At 55.5% G+C, this 17,302-nt stretch overlaps 1 protein-coding gene across 1 annotated transcript in view; it reads left to right on the forward strand.

Annotated features, from left to right (window-relative positions):
- The first annotated feature begins 846 nt into the window (after positions 1-846).
- Positions 847-17,302, forward strand: part of FAM131C (family with sequence similarity 131 member C) — a 19,184-nt gene continuing 2,728 nt past the window's right edge. The window contains exons 1-4 of the mRNA XM_034753292.1: positions 847-967; positions 10,974-11,092; positions 12,506-12,541; positions 13,518-13,611. Of these exons, the coding sequence (XP_034609183.1) occupies positions 943-967; positions 10,974-11,092; positions 12,506-12,541; positions 13,518-13,611 (274 nt within the window). The 5' untranslated portion in view covers positions 847-942. The remainder of the gene's footprint in view (positions 968-10,973; positions 11,093-12,505; positions 12,542-13,517; positions 13,612-17,302) is intronic.

Raw genomic sequence — 17,302 nt, forward strand, 5'->3', positions numbered from 1 at the left:
CACAATCCCTGCCCCCAAGCGCATGCCAGAGCCGAGGGGTGAGCCACCCTCTTTGCCCTGGAAGCAGCAAAGTGCAGTTCTCTGGGCAGGTGGGGGGGAGTGGGAAACAAACTCCAACATCAAGCCCCCCCTTGCTGAGAAGCCCCTGCCCCCAGGTCACTCAAGCCTCCCACCCCGCATGCTGATCTCAGCAGCCGGGGGAGACAAGTGTTAGTTCTGGGGCCCCTGCAAAGTGGTTCAGTCACAGCTCGGGGGGGGCGGGGGGGGGGCTGGTGTTACATTGTCAGGAGCCTGTTTGTAACCCCCCTCAGCATCACCGCCGGGCTCGGGGAGGGTGTCCCTTTTCCCGGGCAGAGCCGCTGGGCCTGACCCTCCTTGGACTCAGGGGTCGAGGCAGCGCCTGGGGTCAGGGCGGGGAGAAACGGGCCCGCCATGCTGTCAGGGAGCACAACAAGTGGGCTCCTCTCTGTGGGCAGGGAAGGACAAAGCCCCCCTTCCCTCCACCCTCCTCCCCCCAGCTTCCCGGCTCCGGCAAGCGCTGGTGGGGAGAGCAGCCAGGCGAGAGGGGAGGTGGCTAAAGCCCGGCTAATCCCCCAAGGAGCCCTGACTGGCAGAGAGCTGCCTTTTTTCTTCCCTTCGGTGTGTGCACGTCCGTCTGTCTCTCCTCCGCGCGCCGCGCCCGCCACCTGCCTCCTCTTCCCCTGCAGCTCGCCGGAGACATTGCCACGGTCGCCTGCAAACTTGGGGAAGGGGGGAGCGAGGGAGGAGGAGTAACCGAGCGCCGAGGAAGAAAAAAATAAAACGGGGGGGGGCTTGGAAGGGGGAGCTGGGTCTTCTGTCCGCACCTCGGGCAGGCGGCGGAGCTGGCTTGGGAACAGACGAGCCGGGGAGAGAAGAGATGAGCCCCCAGCTGTCCATGAGGCGGATGAAGAGAAGCCCCCCATGATGGGGTCCTGCGTGTCCCAAGGTGAGTGCCATCCAGTGCGGAGGGGGGACTGGGGCTGGGGGGAGGGGAGAGAGAAGACGACTCGCACCTGCCATCCAAAGGCAGCTGTTCTCCAGGCCAAGGATTGTGTCTGCCCCCCCATGGGGGTGTCTGCCCATTCCCCGCCTTGCCAGCCAGCCCCTCGGATGCGCGTGTGTGTGTGTGTGGGGGGGGTACTGAATATAACAGAGACTCAGGACAAGGAGTCAGGGAATGGCTTTATTCCCTGCTAGCCGAGGGCTGTTGGCTGGGGGGGCGGGGGCAGATCGGGGGGGGGGCATTTAGCTTTTGCCTTTACTACAAGGCTCCCCTGGGACACTGGCTGGAACTTCACTCATGTGCTGGGTAAAAGTCCCCATGCTCCAGGGCATAAACAGGACACTAACTGAGGTGGGTCAGGCAGAAACTGCCCCTAAAGGCAGGTTATTCCATCTGTGTCCACTAGGGGGTTTCTTGCACCTTTGTCTGAAACAGCTGTTTCCAGCCACTGTCTGGAGGGAGCCCTGGTCTGAGCGTCATAATACTCCCAATCTCCCCCTCCCGAACCCCAGCCTCCTGCATCTTGGTCAAGCCCCTTCGCGTCAGCCCTGGTCCCAGAGCAGCATCTGCCCTGCACAGCCAGGATGAGACAGACTCTGCCACGGCAGGTCCTGGCTTGCTGCATGCAGACAGCCAGGTATCTACCTGTCTTCCAACCCCGGGGCAGTGACAACTTGCCACATCTCTGGGACAGTCACTCCAGGAGGAGCAGGCAATAAGGGGAGGCATTTGGTGCTAGGTGGGAAGCCTGGGGGAAGCGAGCATCATCGAGCTAGAGGTCCCCGTTGTTTGCACCAGTGTGAGTCCACTGAGATCGGTGGGATTACTCCTGATTTATGCCCGCATACACAGAATCGGGCCCAGAATCTTTCCCACGCATTGCCCCAGGGTGATTTCAAATGGTAAAACAGCCCTGAAGCAACCTGGGTATGGGAGTTACAACAGGGGCGGCAGCGTTCTGGGGTCTAGTCCCAAAAACCCTGGTCAGTCCTTAGCTTCCATGGGCAACTTGTATTGAATTCAGCCCAGAGAGTCATATTTTCCAAGGAAATATTCCCTTATAACAGAGGCTTTCATCCTAAAAGCTGCATTGCAAAGCAATTTGTAACGATCGTTTCATCCCACGCCAAAATGCAGCCACCTCTGGGGTGCAGTGCGCATCGCCACGGAGAAGGCTGCACACTGGGACTAGCCTCCCCGTGCCAGTAAGAGCCAGTGGTGAAGACTCCATAACGCACAAGGAAAGCTGGTGTCAGCATGTGTTCCTCATGTACTACTGGGCTGCTTTTTAAAGTGAGTTGGGTGTTGGTGAAAGGTTGGAGCCTATCTGGTGATTGGGACTGGTGGGCAGAGCCCATCAAAGCAATGGAAGGCCCTCGGGTGAGGGAGGGGCCCCAGGGCCCAGAAATATACTGAATACTGGGGACAACAAATGAACAAACCAGGATGGGGAAACAGGTCACAGGGGCAAAGCAAGGGGTCCAGAAGGGGACACAGAGCTGAGGACACCAGCACCCACCATGCCGAGAAGGAGGCCAAGGAGACAGTGGACGCTGCGCATAGGAACCCTGCCTGGATGGACGAGGGACTGGGAAAATGCTCCCACTGGCAGAGACGCCCCTGTCCAGCTCCCTGCTTCTGGACTGATGGACAATCATGGGGAGGTTGATGGGGAGGTCTTGGGCCCTTGGATGTGAAGTGCTTAGAGGAAGAGGAGTGGCGGGGAAGAGCAGCCAGGAGAGGTGACAGGCCTGTACCCGTAATGAATTCTGCTTAGCTCCAACACCTGCACCACAACACCCTGCATCCTCTGCCAACACTCCCTTGCCAACCCAGAGGTAACCGCTGGTGAGGGCAGGGGCCACTCAGGGTCTTGGCGTCTCTCCTGGAGACTGCTGGGTGTGCAGGTGATATTTAGGATGTGGAAATCAGTCTCATGGGAAAACTCATGCCACGCCAGCCCTGAGATAGCACCAGCTTTTAAATCATGACTGACTTGATCTGAATACAAACTAGAGATGAAAGGCCCGTTACAAAGTCCAGGAGACACTGGAGCCAAAACAGACCAGGGACAGAGAGTGCCATCGGCCAGATTCTCCAAGCACGTGGAGTCCTTTTGAAAACATGGCCCCGTGCGCACAGCTAGGCCTAGACAGGCCCTTGTCATGACACACGTCACCTTACACCGCGAAGGCTGCACCTCGATATCAGCCTAGCCTGGAGAGTGACACGGAAGCCAGCTATGCCTCCCCGGGAGCCATCGTCCATTTCCCTTGAGTCACGTATGTTTGAATCGCTCGGGATCTTCACAGCCAAACGGTGCAGGTACAAACAGTCTGCACGGCAGGGCTTTTCCATGGCTGTGTGTCTCGGTCCTTCTTTTGCTTTCAGAGCAGTGAGGGGACACCTTGCTGTTGGCTGCTGGTGAGGTGCGATCACACCAGGGTTCTTGATAAGGCCTCAGCTCCAGGTGGACCCGGATGACAAGGACAAAGGGGGCCACACTCGCACTGAGCCTCCCAGGAGCAGCGTGAGGGGAAATCTGTAAATATCTGTGTGGCACTTCAGTGGTGTAAGTTTAAGGGGGGCAGTATGGCCTAGTGGACAGAGTGTGCGCTCACACTTCAGAATACATGGGTTCTAGTCCTGGCTCCACTGGGTGACCTGTGGCAAGTCATTACCACTTATCGTACCTCAGTTTCCCTGCCCATAAAATGGGGGTGATGCTACTGATCTCCTTTGAGATCTACATCTCTTGTGCTCTGTCAAGCTGCCTGGGGTGGGACACCCCTCAGAGCTCCAATCTCAGGTCAGACTCACAGGAGTTGAAGACAAAAACCAGCCTTGTAAAAATAATCCACTTTTTCAGTTACTACAGGATTTCAGAAAATACAGATCCACCCAAATCAACACTGGCCCGAAGAAGAAAAAAAAACCCAACTGTGCTTTTACATTATCCCAAAACACCAACATTTTGCAGTTCCTCTTAGTGGGTGGCTGTTACAGACGCTTCTAATTTCACACCCACCCACATCAGAGCAGACGGATTAGATCTGGTGCGGTTCAACTCCGGGGGGAGCTGTGTATTTAAATGCTTCCACTCCATTTGGAAAGCTCCGGTTTCTCTTTTAACCAGATCCAGGCACACTTTATATAGGGTGTGTGTGTGTGTGTGCAAAGACCTTGTACACACACACTTAAAAGCCGTAAGTGCTGCCGGAACCGGCAGAGGAGAGACTGCTTATGGAGAAGCAAAGCCTTTGAAATGCCCTAGGTTTGCACCAGACCCCATGGCACTCTGCAGATACACTCCCTATACATATCTGTAGAGAAGAGGAATTTTATTCTCCCAGGGCCTTAGCGTCAGCCTGTGGCATCCTTCCCTAGATGTGGCCTTGTGAGTCTGGGCAGGAGTGGCATACTGTACTTGTGCCTATGACTCACCACCCAGAACCGTCGGTTACACTTAATAATATTACTGTCTGCAGAGCCTCTTAGATGGAGGATGCCGCCATGTGCCATGCACTAGGGCTCTGCCCGCTGGGAGCCCGGGGGAGATTAGTTGCTGGGGAGAAGGATGTGAAAAGGGAGAGCTCTAGCGAGCTCGTTAGCACCTGCTGCAAGGTGCTGCTTGCAAAGGAGCCATGAAAAGGGACCGGTGCTACACACAGCATGGTGTTCTCAACTGCGCCACCCGGAGCCAGGCTATGCAGGGGGCCTGAAGCTGGAAAAGAGATTTGGCATAAAATGTAAATAAGATTCAGAACACCTCCTTCTCTGCTAGCACTTTTCACCAATAGAGCTCCAGGCACTGTGCAGAGGAGGGCAGTCTCATTATCCCATTTTACAGATGGGGAAACTGAGGCACGGAGCAGGGCTGGGGCTTGCCCAAGGTCACCCAGCAGCAGAACTTGGGCTAGGACCCAGGTCTCCAAAAGCCCAGTCCTGAGTTCGTGCTACCAGGCCAAACTGTTGAGAAATTCTCCCCTTTTTCTCAAATGTGTTTTCCAGAATGGGTGACTTTATCGCCGGATACCCTGCTCAGAGCCCATCTCCATGGGGGAGATTTTCTATGTTTGTAGAGCGCCTAGCCCCATGTCCCTGTTCCATAGCTGGAATTTCCACCTGCTGTGAAAATACAAATAATAAACACTAATAAAAAAACCAATTCAGCTCAGCTGCTTAGCGAGCCATCGCGTGGACCCTGTTTGAGGTGGTTCAAAGAGTCCTGATCTGTTCAGACTTCGCCAATTTCCAGAGGACTGAACTGCTTTCAGGACCAAGGTGGTTTTCGTTTTGACCATTTGCGTGCGGGAGCCGTTCACAACCGCTTTGCTCCAGCGCCAACCGCTGCACGAGGCGTAGGGCGATCGAGAATCCCACCCTGTTCACTTGAGGGACACAACCACGTTTGGCTCCCATTCGCCCTGCAGGAGCCAGCACGGGGTGAGCTGGATTCAATTCTGCCTCCCGCATCATCGCCAGAGCTGGCCCCTCTATTCCCATCCGCCCCGAAGACGAGGGGGCTGCCCGGGTGTAGAATTTGCCAGCTGATCCTTTGCAACTGGCGATGGTTGGGGAGAAGGATGAGAACCCCCAGCGTGACCCTCAGAGCCCGGAGGAGTTTGCAGGGCCGGGAGCTAAAAAGACCTCATCTCTTTACTCAGAAAGGGGACACATTTGATCTGGAGTCACTGGAGGCCTAGATCCTCGAAGGTATTGAGGTGCCTGAAATCAATAGAGGATTTGCCAAAGTACCTTTGAGGACAAATAAACATGGCGCCTCACAAAACCCTTTATATCAAGGCACATCTCTGAGCAGAATCACACTTGAAAACTAATTTCCTGCCTCCATGATATTCCTCCCCACGGTCAGGCAGCCGGGGGCATCAGAGCCAAAGCTGTGAACGGGCTGCATTGTCTGAGGGAGGACAAGGGCTTCCCGCTGAGGAAGCTGGCAGGGTTTCAGCGGGGCAGGAGAGGGCCCTGAGTTGAAAGCAGGCGCCGAGGGTGCAGCGGGGCGTGAGAACATGGTTTCCAGAAGTGCCAATGGCTTTTCAGGAACTGGGGATAAAATACATAAAATCAGCTGTGAAAGGCAACGCGGCCGCCCGCCGGGTTCTCAAAGGGGATGAGATTTTTAAGGGTATGAGGTAGGGTGACCAGACAGCAACTGTGAACAAACGGGACAGGGGATGGGGGGGGGTAATAGGTGCCTATATAAGAAAAAGTCCCAAAAACGGGACTGTCCCTTTAAAAATGGGACATCTGGTCACTCTATGAGGCAGATGTTGAAATCAGATGGAAAACACAGAGGGCTGCAGGGCAGGGTTTGCTCTGAACAGTGTCTTGGTGACTCTAGGTGGCTTCACGCGTCGTAGCCTGGACCCCCGTGCCCCAGCCAGATTCTAGCGCAGAGAGTTGTTCTAAGCCCTCCCTATGTGGAAGGGACACACAGGTTCCCATACAGACCGAGGCTCTGTCTAGACTAGGGTCTGGAAGGTGTTAGCTAATGTCTTAACAGCCTAATGTAGACAAGGCAATGTGCCTTCAACATGTGTTAAAGGGGCTGAGTTAAAGCCTACCCCGCGTGAGCTAACGCCTTCCAGACCCATGTCTAGACAAGCCAAGGCCTTCACTGGCCCTGGTGTGTGTCATGCACACAGACAGTGTTGTCAAATTTAGGGCATGTCGACCCCATAATCCGAGGTGCGAATGCAGTGTAGGTAGATGTACCCGCGCTAGCTTTGATCTGCCTAGCACGGCTGAAAATAGCCATGAAGATGTAGCAGGAGGGGCTTTGGCATGGGTTGTACCAGCCTGTTGGAACCCTGGATACGTCCTCACGTTTCAGGCCCATGCTGGCTAGATCACAAAGCTAGGGTAGGTATACCTACACCTACAGCCGGGCCAACTCCAAAGGTTGAAAAATCAGGAGTCCGGCTCACCAGAAATCATGAGATTGGCTTTAAAATCATGAGATTATATAAAAATAATAGATTTGGGGCTCTTTTTATTTGCCTTCTGCTTTTTGAGGCTTTAGGGGGTCACATTTTGAAGCTTTTTCCGCAGCCATGAGGGCTAGACACTTCTTTAAGAATGAAGGCTGAAATCATCACACATCCACCTGACTCCAGGAGCTGGGGCTTTCCGGGAAACAATAATTATCATGAGACTTGTGACAAAATCACAAGAGTTGGCAATGCTGCACCTGCCTGCACTGCTTCGCACCTCTGTACCCTAAGGGGCTGAGCATTCGGATGCTTACTCCGGCGGGGTCGTGTTTACTGCTGTGAGCTAATCCCAGTGGAGCCAACGGGGCTGTTCCCAGTAGGAAGTCATGCGATGGGGGCGTAGGAGTTTGGAGGCCCCACAGACCTGAAGTTCATCAAAGCAGGGAGCTTGTCATCGTGCATTGGCCTGTAGAGCACCAGGCACGGCAGTGGTGACAGAGATCAGAACGGAGGCAGATGTGGAGAAGGTGCCATCTGAGCAGGCTGGACTGGAGTGCAGGTAAGGGAGTAGGTGACACCTTCCCCGAGAAGGTGGATGAGGGTGGAAGAGAACCAGCCATGGGCTCCCTTTTCCAGGCTCAGCACAGTCAGCCGGCTCCATCAGCAGCTCTGCTAGTTTCCCCCCAACGCTCTCTGAACATGCCACACTGGGCGAGGAGTACAGGAACATCCTTAGCCGATCCTCTCCCTAGCAAACTCCCGGGAGGGCACGGCCAGCGGGGACAGAGGCAAAACTGGTTGTGCACTCAGACGTCGATGAGGATTGCGGGAGAAGGACAAGGCAGCACAAGTCCTTGCTCCATGATAATGCTGAACCCAGACTGCTCCAAGGGGCCTTGTGAAGAGAGAAGGGGAAGTGGTTGTGGCCTTTTTGCTTCCTGAGGATGGATAAAGAAGGCTGGAAAAGGTTCGTTTCCTAACTCTGTCCCTTTGAAATATCTGCTCGTCTCTGGTCCTGCTGGAGAACTCCTTGGAGATCCTAGAGATGGAGGGTGTCAGCGCTCTTCAGGCTTAAATTGCAGCAGAGAAGGTGTCAGAGCTCTAGCAAAGGGGCTTTTGTTCCCAAGCGTTTGCTGTGTGTTTGACTCAAATGCCTGTTTAACACAAAGCAAACCCATGAGGTTTAAAGAGTCTGAACAAAATCACCTCTTCGCCCCGCCCCCCCTCAGTTAATCAGCTTTTACTCTCATGACACTCCTGAGGCTAGGATCTGACCAGGTCTCCAACCAGCCCTAGTGTCGCCCTGGAAACCCAGAGTAGACAAGACCTGAATTTTGAATGCAAAGTAAGCACCAAAGAGAAAAAATCCAAAACTGCCTTCCAGGCCTTGTGTGTCCATCCCAGCATGAAAGGGCCCAGGGCCCAATTATATTTCCTAACACAGGTCACCTAGAAGAGACAGCCCCAGCACAGGGGCTCTCGCAACGGCCTTTGCCCGTCTCTGTTACACTTCACCTCCCTGCCTGTCTTCCTGAGCTTTTCCTGATGCTTGCCTGGCCACGCAATTTATTCTGTGGGCCACAAACACCGCGTTACAGCGAGAGCTGTGCCTGGCATTTCCCACGAAGGGCCCTCGACTTTAAAATTTGTTCTCCTCTTGATCCAAACCAGGGGCGGCTCCAGCGCACCAAGCGCGTGCCTGGAGCGGCAAGCCGCGGGGAGTGGCCCGCCAGTCCTGCGGTTTCAGCGGTAATTCGGCGGCGGGTATGCCGAAGGCGCGGGACCGGCGGACCTCCCGCAGGCATGCCGCCGAATCCGCATGAGCAGCGGACCTCCCGCAGGCGTGCCACCGAAAGCCGCCTGACTGCCGTGCTTGGGGCGGCAAAATACATAGAGCCGCCCCTGGTCCAAACTACTCCAAATGCATTGATGTGCGGGGAATACTGTAGGGTGCATGGGCTTTCTTGCCTTTGGGGATGGAATTAGCGATGGCTAGGGCCTGTCTAAGTGGGCTCAGGTAATTCTCCTCTATTTGATTGCCCTGGCGTGTGGCTACACGGGTCGGAGTTGTATCTGTTGTATGGACCAGGTGTGTCAATTGGTGTCCTAGCTCCCAGCGCTTTAAGGGCAGGTGTTTTCTCATCATCGCCAGTCTGCCCACACTACTAGGTGCATCAGGCAAACAGCCCAATTACCCCCAGCCTGCACTCATTTCCCACCGTTTTTATATTCAGATGCAGTAACTCTCCTTCAGCCATTATCGTGCTGTGGTCCAAATACATCCATCCTTTCTTCTGCAGCATTAGCGTTGATGTCGGTAGTTGTGCCTGATCTAGGATCTCTTCGTTGCTGATTCTGTCACCTGCGCTGAAAGCTGTTCAGTTTGTACTAGAGGGACTTATTATTTTTCCAGGCCTTTGCTCCATATAGGACATGTAGGACGTTGGTTCTAAGGATCTTGTGTTTGGCGTTTTTGCTAATTGCATTGAACTTCCTCCTGTGCTGAGTTTTTCACATCCGGCACTTGCTCGACCTCTTCCGGACTTTCCATCAGACATGCAATCACCACGAACGATGCTGCCCAGTTCAGTAAATGTATTAATGGTTTTCAAGCCTAATTAAATACAATAAGCCTATCAATTCTAATCATTATTGATTATCAGCACTGAGGCAGCGCCTACGGGTCCAGCCCCGTGGTGCTAGGCGCTGTACAAACATAAAACAAGCCAAAGTTCAAACCGCCTGGTCAGCTCTTGAGGGATTACTAAAGAGCACAGCTGCAGGAGGGAGGGAGGTGGCCATTCCTGCCAAGGAACACTCCTGGCAGGCTGTGCCTCAGTTTCCCTAAATACTGACAAGGGGAGTGTGAGGTTGAACCATTAACATTTGTGGAGCACTGGGTGGCTGTCAGGTGGAAGGGGCCAGAGAGGAGCAGAGGGAATAGATAGATACAGTATTAAGTGGCATAGAAGCCACTGAGAGAGCCTCTGGATGTCCACAATGGCATATTTTGATCCATAACTTAGACCTGTGTAACAGGCTCCCTTCTCCACCCTCGGGTCCACCCAAAGAGGCTGGATGCTTCCCAGTTTATAAGCACCTGTGTGTTATTTGCTGGATCTCCTCCACCAGTCCAGCAACATGCCATGGGAAGTAAGCAGCCTCCTTCGCCCTATCTCCAGAGATCTCGGGATCCCACAGCCTCTGCCCCTAGCACTTCCCTCCTCGCCTTGACCTGTTGGCAGCTGGCAGGTTGATTGCTCGCTTTAGCTCATCAACCTCGTACCTAATCAAACCATTGAGCACCCATCCCCCCCAGTTAAATCCAGCCCAGCGGGGACTAGCTAATGCCTCAGCGAGCAGAACGCTGGGTCTGTGCTCGGCTCCTAGCACTCTGTCACACCTAGTGGGAAATTTTCCATGTAAGCTGGTTTTGATGGAAAATTAGGTCTTCGACTAAACAAAATTTTTCACAAAAAGTGTCTGCTTTCCTTGAAAAATGATGACATTTCGTCAAAAAGCTGAACACCTGAAAATCAAAATATTTCTATTTGGAAATGCTGCCCCAGTGCCCTATGGGAGTTGTAGTTTGGCTATTTCACGCTCTCATTCACCTCTGTGGGCCAAGTTCTCCATCAAACTACATATCCCACGAGACACCAGAGCCATGGACTCCTATGATGCGCTGTGGTAGCACAGCAGGCAAGACCACGGTGCATCATGGGAGATGTAGTCTGGCTGAAGAGCTTGTCCTATAGAGGAGAATGGGGACATGAGGCAGCTGAACTACAACTCCCATGAGGCACCGCAGCACCATTTCCAAACTGAAAGTTTGGAGGTTCAATTTTGGGCCAAAAAGTTGAAATTTTCCATCTCCCCCCTCCCCAATTTTCCAAGCCTCTCTTTTATAACTGCCCTGTAAATAGATAGCAAAGTAGGGTTACCAGGCCCAGCCCATCTCTCTCTCACCCATCTCTTTTCTCCTTCGGTTGCAGAATTCTTCACAAGTGCTCAGAAGGAATATTCCATCGCCAGCCACCCACAGTGCCCTCCTTCCACCCACCATGACAGTCAGCAAGTGCCTGCAGCTGCCCTGGAGAAGAATAACAGCAAGGTAACCAAAGAGTCAGGCCCCCAGGACAATCATCACAAGTGCTACAGGAATATGCAATCTATGTTTTGTGGCCCCTTCCAGCAGCTTGGCCTTAGTGAGACAAACAGGCAGTGGCTGCTGCCACCGACTAATGGAGTTAGCTCCAAAGAGCTGTACCGTGCTGCTGAAGGACCTGGGTTCAAACCCTGCTGATGACCTGTGAGGATGGCTGTTATAACTGACTTCTAGTTGCTGTTTGGCAAACAAACCTTGAGGCTTGTAATGGTCTGGTAGGGTGACCAGATGACCTGATTTTATAGGGACTGTGCTGATATTTGGGGCTTTTCCTTATATAGACCTCCCACCCCCGTCACGATTTTTCACACTTGCTGTCTGGTCACCCAGGGCGGGGGGGATTTAAACATTTCCCTGCAACCCGAAAGGTCACCTTGAGAGTTCCCCTGGCAAGGAGTGCGGATGACTCAGGGATGGGAAACAGGCGGGTGAGCCGCTCACCCGTTCATGAGGGAATGAAAGCTATTACAGGCTGTTCAGTGGGCCGCGTAACAGCAGCTTGGTGGCTCAGATAAAGGCCAAGTGGCCAGGGATCCGTATTGCCTGTGCTTATTGGCAGCCTCTCCAGTGAGGCCAAGCACTGAATGGGCCGTGTTATTATTATTATAACATCTAGGATCCCCAGTCATGGCCCAGGACCCCATTGTGCAAGGCGCTGTACAAACCCAGGACAGAATGACAGGCCCTGTCCTAAGGAGCTGACCAGCTAAGCCATGGAGCCCTCCCCCAGGTCAACACCAACAGCACTACCTTACCCTGTGTGTATGGCGGCGGAAGCTGCTGCTACCTGGCCGGGCCAGTGCTGGGTTCAGGCCTGTCCATCCAACACCATTCTATAAACAACTGTGAAAGGGAGTTAGAAAGGTAGTGTTGTCTAGCAGCTAGGGCCCCTGCCTAGGAATCAGGACACCTGGGTTCTATTCCTCACTCTACCACTAACCTGCTGCGTGACTGTGGGCAAGTCATTTCCCTGCTCACTAGGCCGCACTGCTGTCCCCCCCACTTAGAGAACTGTGTAGCTTTGTGTGTTTCAGACAAGCTGTCTGAATAAAGAATTATCCACCTGCAAACTCCAGTCAAGGTTAAGGGGGAAAACAAGACAAAAGCAGTGACTTGCTGGAGTGGAGAAGAAGGGAATGGGGAAAGGAGGGGAATGAATAACTAAAACAAGCCAGGAGGAAGGAAGACAGAAGAAGGAGCCACTGTGCTAGGCGCTGTACAGAGAAGACAGGCCCCACCTCAGAGAGCTGCCTCAGTTTCCCCTCCACCCCGTGACAAATCTGCAGCTAAAGAGGGGCTGTGGCTGGGGAGCCCTGGGTTTGGCACCGGTTTTAATTCGTTTCCTCCCGTGTGTTTTAGGAAAACCAGATGGATTTCTGCTGGGACCCTCTGCAGGTCAGTGTGGGTTGGGTAGCCCTGGGGGTACATTGCACTTCTACAGTCTGGGAACCCTATGCTGAGCTCCTGGGAGAATGCACGGCAGGGTGTGGCTGAAGCGGTGCCCCCTAGTGGATGCATGTGGTGGTTGCTATGCAAGAAGCTGTGCTTTTTGCGGGAGGTTGGCCAGGTTGGAAGTCCCAGGAAAACTGTGGCAAGTGGAGGAGGTAGGTTCAAGGTGATCACATCAGCTGGCCTTTGCTTAGCTCCGGCGGGGATGGGGAGGCTCTGGTGGGCCACAAGGCCGGCACAGGGTCCTTCCCCCTGAATGGGACCACTGGGCTTTCGTGGGAGAGTGAGGTCCTGCAGACCCTAGCCATCGCGGGACTCTGTGCCAGCGGGTGTAGAACCAGCCCTGCAGACTGGGCACAGCTGGGAGGTACCCGGCAGACACTGAGCATGTCCTTCCTCCCTCCACGCACATCTCTGTGAGTTTTGTAGGATTGGCTCGGCACCAAAGATCAGTCTACTCACCCGCCTGCAGGCTGGGAACCTGCTGCTTTATTTGACTGCATCACACCAGAGCATGGGGGGGAGGGGCACGGGGGGAACTACGCCAGACTAAATCGGAAAGTAAGGGAGGCATGGAGCTCCATCCCATAATACTCTGTGCAACCCAGTTAACCCCATGATGGCCACTTAACTACAGTTGCCCCTGGAGTTACCAGCACGGGAACTTCTGCAACCACCTTTGCAGCAGCAGAGCACACTAGACATGGTCCCACAAGCCCCCCTCACGAGTCCGCAGCAGAATGCCACCCATCCGTTGCATCTCATCCTGGCTGCTGGGTCCTCTGGGGGCTCCCCCACCCTGGAGGCCCCCACCCCTGCATGGGTCCCCTCTTTTAGACGTGGGGCTGGCTGAGGGTACTCGGCTCTCTCCCCGCTGACCCAGCCGGTCTTGCCAGCCTTTGCGTCTCTCCTCCCTCTGCAGAAATGTTTCAAGACATCCAGTGGGATCCTCTCCGATTCCAAATTCGGCTCCAGCGGTTACAACGTCACGGCCCTGGCGACCTCCTCTCTGGTGGGTAGGTAAAGACCATCCCTCCCTCCCGCCAGGCTCCGTCACCCCTGAGCCCTGGGTTGGCGTGACGGCCGAGCGCAGCCTCCCAGAGGAGCACTGGTGCAAAGATGCAGGACGGGGCAGCCAGGCCAGATTTCCAGCCGAGCTCCCAGCAGGGGCTTCTCTGCCCCCCGTGCCGTTGGCGGGGTGAATCCCGGTCTCAGAGGAGCTTTCTGACAGGTTCGCCTGAAGGGGTCTCCTCATTCTTCATTCAAGTGGAACAGGCATTAGCACTGCTAGAGCCAGGGCCCGATCCCAGAAGGGGCCCGATCCCACCCCACTGAGGGGTTGTCCAGGGGCGCCCATCCTCCCGCCGGATCGGGCCTCGGGGTGGACAAGAGCCATGCCTTGGCTCCAGGGAACAGAAAGGGGATTCTTTAGCGAGGCTGCTGGATACACCCAGCCCCTGCGAGTCTTTCTGACTCCCAGACTGGCTAACACAGCCCGCCCCGCCTCGTCACCACCTGGGGAGTCCCTACGTCCTGACCTCGAAGGCTGACGAGACTAAAGGGTCCTTGGTTCTGGTAGGGGTAGGGCCACTGCTCGGCCTAGGGGTAGAGCCATCCAAATCCTCTGGTCAATGCCATCGCGCCTTTCACAGCTCAGAGCCGCCCGTGGCTCTTGCAAGAAGCTAGTGCTGCCCATAACAACAAGCAGCCTCCCCCCCCAGGCCAGAGACCAGCGGGACCCACAGGCCAGGCTGAGCAGTTCTAATTGCCTTGGCCCTGGAGAGGGAAGAGGAGGGAAGGGAGTTTATCTGCTTCCAGCAGCAGCCCCGTCTATCCCGTCCTCCCCCCCCTCCCCACCAGCTCCGGCGTAATTAATTGTGTGCGGTGGAGATTAATAAGGTGTTTGTTTCCATGGAAACTGCCAGCCGGCTGGCCCTGCTGGCCTGATTCCCTTTTCTCCATGAGGCCGGTGGCGCTGGAATAATGCCCAAGGCTGCCTTCCCAGAGCCGCAGCGGAGAAAGGGCCCCAGTGCCGGAGGCAGGACGATTCTGCTCGGAGCACGGCATGGGATGGGGGTGGGGGCAGACATGGCCCGGTCCATCCCCTCGGAGCATCACGGGTATCCGTTTGTTTGCCTCCAAAGCCCTCCCAGCCCAGTCCAGGCTCCCACCCAGCGCTGCTGGTGCCCCTCAGTCCCAACCCGCCTCCCCATCCTACTCAATGGCTACATGGAGCCATTCGGGGAGCTGGTAGGGCAGCCCGGACACAACACCCAGCTCTCACCGTGCCCAAGGCAGCACCTGGATGGCGAGCGGTGGGTGACGCTGGCCCAAGTGACTGAGGGGATGCTGGTGGGAAGGGGGATGCTGGTGGGAAGGGGGATCTAGCGTCTTCTCTGTCATCCCCCACTGCTGGGGACACCTGGCCTCCCCCGGATGCTGCCAGAACCCCTCCCGCATCTGCAGCTGGCCAGGAGATGATGCCCCATCCCACCAGACACACACTTGGCCCCTGGAACCCCTACATTCCCGACCTCTAGGCCTGAGCTCTGCAATTCATTGTATCTAGGAATGGAGTCACACGCCCCGACAAAGCCCCAGATGATACAAAATACAGCAGCCCGTCTCCCTCCTGAACACAGAGTCTGGTTCAAGGTTTCCAGAGCCCTCCATGGGACTGGCCCTGGCTCCCTGGGAGACGCCCCTCCTGCCATGGCTTCCCACCACAGCTGTCTTCTGCTGTCATCACCTAGCACAACTGATAGAACCTGCTCAGGAGGTGACCCGGGCAGACAGATGTGGGGGAACACGGCTCACAGCTGTGGCGATGCAGGGGGCAACACTGTGACCAGGGGTCAGGTCTTCAGGACCCAGAGCCCCTGGAAATCCCATGAGACCGTGGGGAGCTTCCTATTGGCTTAGCAAGGGGGAAAAACCACTGTGAAGTTTATGATAAAAAGGGTAAAATAACAGAAATGGTGATTTTTAGCAAGGCACCAGGAGCTGGATAGCACGGGAGAGATGTTTCGCCTCCTCTTCTATCCACTTAGGGCTGGGCCAGCAGGTCTCCTAAACAACCACCTCACACTAGAGAGATAGCAGCTGGAGGCTTTTATTATCCGCTCCCCAATTCTGGGCGGGGCTAGGGCCATTCGGAGGCGTGGCCAATGCTTTAGCCACGCCCCTTCCTCCGATTTATAAAAGTGGCTGCTATCTCAGCCATGACTGCATGTGAGGGGCAGCTCGTCCTGTTTGCCCTGCTGCAAGAGCTCCCGGCAGAGTCCTGGAAAACCAGTTAAATAGTCCGAGCCCTGTGAGCCCGAGTCAGCCGGCACAGACCAGCCCCGAGCATCTAATTGCAATGTAGACGTTCCCTTGAGGGCTTCACTTGGCTTTGGAATCACCCCTGGGTGAGCTGTCCAAAATGTTAGCACCAGGAAATCGGGATCCAGCCCAGGTCATTAAGAGCCGTGACTACCTGAAGACTGGCCCGTATGTAATGATGCGTTTGAGGGGGCTCAGTCCAGTTCCTAGTGAACTGGTGCCCATCATCCCAGCTGGCACTCAGCAGAGAGGCTGATCCATGAATGAATGAGCCCTGGAGACTGACTGTCCCTCTGGCCCCAGAGGCAGGGCGGAGGTGCACGGTGCTGCTCTTGTTTGGGCTGGAGCTGAGCTGGGCTCAGTGGTAATTTGCCGATCCAGCTCCTTGCACCAGTGCTAACTTCACTCTTGAGAAGAGAAATTCTGTGCCGTGCAAGGTAGCATCTTCTGGCGTGGAATGAAAGGGTACGTCTACATGGCCGCTAGACACCCGTGGCTGGCCTCCCTCCTCATGGGGGCCCAGAGCTCAGGCTCCAGCCCTGGGAATGTCTACATGGCAGTTTTATAGCCCTGCCACCCAAGCCCCACTGGGGCCAGCCGCAGGGGTCTAATACCCAGACTCTAGTGCCACTTGAATGCCAGGATTTGCTGTGCTCTGTTGAGGGTGGCGGTTAGATACCGCGTCAGTGCACCCGCAGAGAGCTGCATTGTTTGCCCTGGGAAGGGTCACATAACTCCCTGCTCAACGAGACAGGCAAAACTGCAGTTGCTTCAGGGAAATAGCACCAAGTTCCAGCCATGCAAAAAGCGAAGTGCTGCCGCAGGCCTGCAGGAGGCGCTCTTGCTGGGAGGAAACATTACCCCACCTTGCCAAGGGAGGGTGCACCTGGAGAGGGGCAGGCTGGGAGTGCCCCAGGCTGAGGTCGGTTCAGGCAGAGGTGATGGTGGACTTCAGTTCCAACCTGCACTATCCCCGTCCCCTGCTATTCCAGTCCAGGGCATCCTGCAGGTAGCTCTGCCAGTGCCCCTCAATCCTGACCTGCAGCCCCCCTCCCGCCCCTCTCCTCCACCTCGGGTCCCCCCCACAGCTCCACCAGCGCCCCTCAATCCTGACCCACAGCCCCCCTTCCCCCCCGCTCCTCCACCTCGGGTCCCACCCATAGCTCTGCCAGTGCCCCTCAATCCTGACCCACAGCCCCCCTCAGGTCCCCCCCATAGCTCCGCCAGCGCCCCTCAATCCTGACCCGCAGCCCCCCGCTCCTCCACCTCGGGTCCTCCCCACAGCTCCACCAGCGCCCCTCAATCCTGACCCGCAGCCCCCGCTCCTCCACCTCGGGTCCTCCCCACAGCTCCACCAGCGCCCCTCAATCCTGACCCACAGCC

This window comes from Trachemys scripta, chromosome 19 (assembly GCF_013100865.1).
Source record: "Trachemys scripta elegans isolate TJP31775 chromosome 19, CAS_Tse_1.0, whole genome shotgun sequence".
NCBI lineage: Eukaryota > Metazoa > Chordata > Testudines > Emydidae > Trachemys > Trachemys scripta.